The following is a 5,383-nucleotide window of genomic DNA, read 5'->3' as shown; positions in this document are numbered from 1 at the left end:
CATAGGGCAGAAATGGCTTAGAGAATGGAGAGGAAGCTTGCAAAAAGGGAAGGAGCACAAGAAATAAAGGAGACGACCAACGAACAGCGACGCGCACGCATGGCTGACGCGTGCGTATGATTTGGACAAAATCACAGCGACACGTACACGTGCTTGACGCGTACGCGTAGATTGGAGTTCGTGCAAATGACGCGAGTGCGTGCCTGACGCGCACGCGTGGAGAGGAAAATCGTCAAACGTCGCGTACGCGTGACCGACACATACGCGTGACATGCGCGATCTGTAGAAAATTCAGGAAACGCTGGGGACAATTTTGGTTCGCGTTTTGACCCAGTTTTTGGTCCAGAAACACAGAATAAAGCCAGGAAACGTGCAGAGACTCAACGGATACTAAGCAGAGAGCGGATAATTCATAATTTTAGGTTTTAGATGTAGTTTTTAGAGAGAGAGGCTCTCTCCTCTCTCTTAGGTTTTAGGATTTAGGATTTCTTTTAGGATTAGGATTTCTACTTCTCAATTTCCAGGTTTAATATTCCTTTTATTTATTTTCCTAATTTAATTTATGAACTTTTTCATGTTTTATTTGATTTCTTTTATTAATGCAAATTGAGGTATTTTAGATATATGATTTCAATTTAGCTTTTTATAATACTCTTACCTTTGGTTGAGTAATTAGTAACACTTGAGTTATGAAACTCAGTTGTTGATTGAAATTGGAATTCTTTGCTGATTAATTTGTACTCCAATAACTCTAGTCTTTCCATAGGAGTTGACTAGGACTTGAGGATCAAATTAATTAGTCCGCTTGATTTTCCTTTATTTAGTAAGGGTTAACTATAGTGGGAGCAGAATCCAATTCTCATCACACCTGATAAGGATAACTAGGATAGGACTTCAATTTCTTATACCTTGCCAAGAGATTTTATAATTATTAATTTATTTTCCTTGCCATTTAAATTACCTGTTTCCTATTTCAAAAACCCAAAATTATATTATTTTCTTTAACCAATAATAAATCATACCTCCCTGCAATTCCTTGAGAGACGACCCGAGGTTTAAATACTTTAGTTATAAATTTTATTGGGTTTTGTTACTTGTGACAACCAAGCTTTTGTACGAAAGGGATTCCTTGCCGGTTTAGAAGCTATACGTGGAACGAGGATTTATTTTGAGAAAATTATAGATTGCACAGGAATTCAGTTCGTCAATGGATGACGGTTGTGATGAGTTGGAAAATTGTAAGTGAATGATTACGATAGAGGGGATGATAATGAGTGGAAGTGTGCTATGAGGAGTGGCCTCTGAGTTTGATTATGTAATTATGATATGTGTTGTTATCCGTCATAGGGGCTGTGGCAGTATCCCGCCTACGTTCGGATGTGAGGCTTGGCTTTGAGCTTTTTACTCATTTTGATTGCTCCAGAGGAAGGTGGTAGGGCACGCATTCCTCAGAATATTTTCCTCTGAAAGGAGTAGGTGGTAGGGCACTTTCCCTCGGAATTTTCCTCCTGAGCATGGGTTTCTCTCTGATTGCAAGGTGGTTGGGTATTAACCCATGGAATCATGCGACAACCAGAGGAAGGTGGTAGGACATGATCCCTCGGAATATTTTTCTCTGAAAGGAGAAGGTGATAGGTCACTCTCCCTTGGAATTTTCCTCCTTATGCGCAATAGAGAGACTAATCTAGGAGTTCTCGACCGGATTTGCTGTCGAGTTTGGCACAATAACCGACAAGTGATATCACAACCAATAGGATAGACATTCATCATATGCATCTTATACATGCTTGCTTGCTTTGACTACTTGAGTTTGCCTACTTGTGCAATATGCCTACTTGCTTCTTGAATTACTTGATGTATACTTGAATATTACATGTGCTTTCCTTGCTTGTATTATCTGTGTTTATCTGATTTGAGGAGGTTAGGTAGGCGATGGCGATGGGTTCATATGGAGGATAGGTTGGTGAAGGCTGTGGGACAGCAGTATATGGTTAGAGTAGAAAATCCTTTAAAACTAGATTACCCTTTTGATATACTAAGGTTTCAAGTTTGGTTAAGGTTTTACATATTATGCCTTATTGTTTAGACTGCTTTAAGCTTGAACTCTTGTGATGGATATGGAGTCTAGGATTACCTTTGGCGTCCCGGGGTCTTATATCCTACATCACTGGGCACTGTTACCATATTGAGAACCTTCGGTTCTTATACCATATTTCTGTTGTATTTTTCAGATGCAGGTCGCGACCCACTTTGGTGAGTTGTCTAATTGGTGACAGAAGCGGAGGATCCATGCACTTCTTTTTTAGTCTTTTAATTTATTTTGAACATGTTTCTCACTTTCATATTTTGTTTTACCTAGAGGCTTGTATTTGAGAGAACAAAACTTGTATAAGTTATTTTTAATGTCTGGTTTCATATATGGTCTGTATATGGCTGGCCAGCTTAAACTCTGCGAGCTGTGGCCAGATTCTTATGATATTATACTACTATATTTTATTTTATTACATCTGTTTCTTGAGATTTAAGTTAGTAGCTTTGTTAGCACGTTTTGCGCTTTTCAAATCCTGTCTCGAGCTATATCTTTCACCGGGCTTTTAGATTATACTATTCTTTATATATATATATATATATATATATATATATATATATATATATATATATATATATATTATATGTATAAGCTTAGAATTGTCGTAACCTTTGATTAACCTTTGCTTTACGACGCGAGGTAAGGCTTAGGCTAATTGGGGTGTTACATTTAGTGGTATCAGAGCGGTTCGTCCTCGTGAGCCTGAGGGATGGACCAATTATTCTTCATTGCATACTCTAGGTCATTTTCTTTCATGCTATTTAGGTTATCTACTTGATATTTCATAGCATGCTTGTTTGTGAGTGCCTTTTTGGGATAATTGAAGCACTAGGCCTTTGATATTGAGACTAATCACCTTGATATCGAATGTTTGGTGAAGATAGGAATCCTAATGGCTACTCGCGGATGAGGTCATACACGTTCACGAAGAGAGAGTAGGAATGAGCGACCAATCGATAACCATGCCGAGTTCATGGCGGTAATGGCGAACCTTGCGAACACCATGGAGCCTAACGCTGCTGTGACTCTGCAAGTTGTGCAGAGGTTAGGCCAACCGGCCAGAAACAGAAACGGGAATGGCGAAGGAAATACGGATGACAATGCTGAAGGGAGTGGAGACAACACGGGAGGTGCTCCGATGACCTTAGCGACTTTTCTCAAGGTGCATCCGCCAAGTTTCAAAGGTTCAACAAATTCCACAGAAGCGGACAACTGGTTCCAAGCAATGGAGCGTGCACTGCAGGCACAGCATGTCCCACACAACCAATACGTGGAGTTTACTACTTATCAGCATCGGGAAGATGGCCAACATTGGTGGCAAGCAGAGTGCCACTTGTTACAGCTTCAAAATGCCCACGTCCCTTGGGATGTGTTCCAAACGGCCTTCTACAAGAAGTATTTTTCTGAGTCTGCAAGGGAAGTAAAGGAGATGGAACTATTGCAGCTGGAGCAAGGTTCCTTGTCGGTGGCAGAATATACAAGCAAATTCGAGGAACTTTGTAGGTTCTCTATGGAGATCAGGATGGCTGTGGCTCCTATGGAGATCCGTATTTTCTTCGATCTGGTGAACAAGGCCAGAATGGTTGAAGAGAACGCGAAGACGGTAGCCTCGTCAAGGGACACTCATGGAGTAAACACTAGTAGGGAACGCGATAACAACCTTGGACCGTGGGGACAAAACCTTAAGAAATATGGTGAAGGGAAGCGGTCAAGAGCTTATTCCCCTAATATGAAATGTCAGGAGTGTGGAAACTACCATCCAAATAGGCCGTGCCAATTGGATAAGAAACTATGTTACAAGTGTGGCGCACCAGGACATTTGGTTAGAGATTGTCCACTCCGAAGAACACCTGAGGCGGGTCGATCACAACAACAGGATTGAGGTAATTACGAAGCTGATGGCCAAACCTCAACTTACCTTCATAGTATATACTATCGTTGTTCGTGTCGAAAAAGGTTTTAAAGATTAGATGAATTTTTAAACCTGGTTTGAAATTCTGGTTTGAATGATTTGGTTTTGAAACTAGGACAGAAACTTTTGATTAAACGACATGAATTTAAAAGGAAAGTGAGTCCTAGAATTTTGTTGACTTGTGATTTTGGTTGTAAATCTAGCTTATCAACAAGGATTCAAATTTTGGTTAGGAAAATCGGGCTTTAAGATAATTGATTTACAAATTAAAAAGTTTTTGACTTTTTTGATAAGGTTTTAACAATGGCATCAGTTAGATTGGACTTGTTTTAAAGGTTTTGAAAAATATTACAAAACCGGTATTTGATTTAAGAAAAATTTTTGGATTCGTAATGACAATAATCAGAGTAACGCAGCAAAATTTGTATGCTAAGTTGTCTAAGTGTGAGTTTTGGAAGGAAGAAGTGAAGCTCTTAGGTCATATAGTGAGCAAGGAAGGAATAGCCGTAGATCCTTCTTAGGTGAAAACGGTGATGGAATGGGAAAGACTGACAACTGTGACAAAAGTCAGAAGCTTCTTGGGTTTAGCCGGATATTACTGGAGAGTCATTTAAGGGTTTTCTCGAATTGCATTACCGATGACTAAGTTGGCAAGAAAGGAAGTGCCTTTTGTTTGGACGTCGTAGTGTGAAGCGAGTTTTCAAACTTTGAAGCAGAAGTTAACTTCAACACCTGTTTTAGTCTTGATTGGAACCGCATGAACCGTTCGAAGTGTACTGTGATGCTTCTCGGAAGGGTTTAGGTTGCATGTTGATGCAACCCCGAAATGTGGTAGCTTATGCGTGGCGTCGGTTGAGACCGCATGAGGTAAACTACCCAACACATGACTTGGAGTTAGTGGCAATTGTGTTTGCACTGAAGATTTAGAAACATCACTTGTACGGAGTGAGGTTTAGCGTCTTTTCTGATCATGAGGGTCTCAAGTACATCCTTGATCAAAAAGAGATTAATATGCGTTAGAAAAGATAGATGGAATTGCTTAAGGACTACGATTCTGAAATGAGTTATCATCGTGGAAAGGCAAAGGTGGTCGCAGACGCTTTGAGTCGGAGGTCTTTAACAATTGCTTGGATGAGAATTAAGGAAGAGAAGCTAGTGGAAAAGTTTGTGGATCTTAAGATGGATATTGGTGAAGTTGCCGGAAGAGCTTATTTGAGCCAGTTGCAGATTTTAAGCACGTTTAAGACGGAGAATCCAAAAGGCTCAGCAAGATGAGCGGCAGCTTCAGGAATTGTTCCAACCAGTTGGTGATAAGGGGCGTGAGGATTTCACTAAGGATGGTAAAGGACTGTAGAGAGATAAGGGAAGAATTTGCATACCTG

General features: G+C 40.2%; 1 protein-coding gene across 1 annotated transcript; it reads left to right on the top strand.

Moving 5' to 3' along the window:
- Positions 1–3,071: 3,071 nt before the first annotated feature.
- On the top strand, positions 3,072–3,971 carry LOC130957449 (uncharacterized). The gene has a single exon (XM_057884307.1). The coding sequence runs from the start codon at positions 3,072–3,074 to the stop codon at positions 3,969–3,971; it is 900 nt and encodes a 299-aa protein (XP_057740290.1).
- The last annotated feature ends 1,412 nt before the right edge of the window (positions 3,972–5,383 follow it).

This window comes from Arachis stenosperma, chromosome 10, assembly GCF_014773155.1.
Source record: "Arachis stenosperma cultivar V10309 chromosome 10, arast.V10309.gnm1.PFL2, whole genome shotgun sequence".
Classification (NCBI taxonomy): Eukaryota; Viridiplantae; Streptophyta; class Magnoliopsida; order Fabales; family Fabaceae; genus Arachis; species Arachis stenosperma.
Note: the sequence above shows the minus strand (reverse complement) of the source record. Positions and strands in the feature narration are given on the sequence as shown.

Bases quoted from the DNA above. Each gene is read 5' to 3' on its own strand.
- LOC130957449 (XM_057884307.1), top strand. From the start codon at position 3,072: ATGGCGAACCTTGCGAACACCATGGAGCCTAACGCTGCTGTGACTCTG.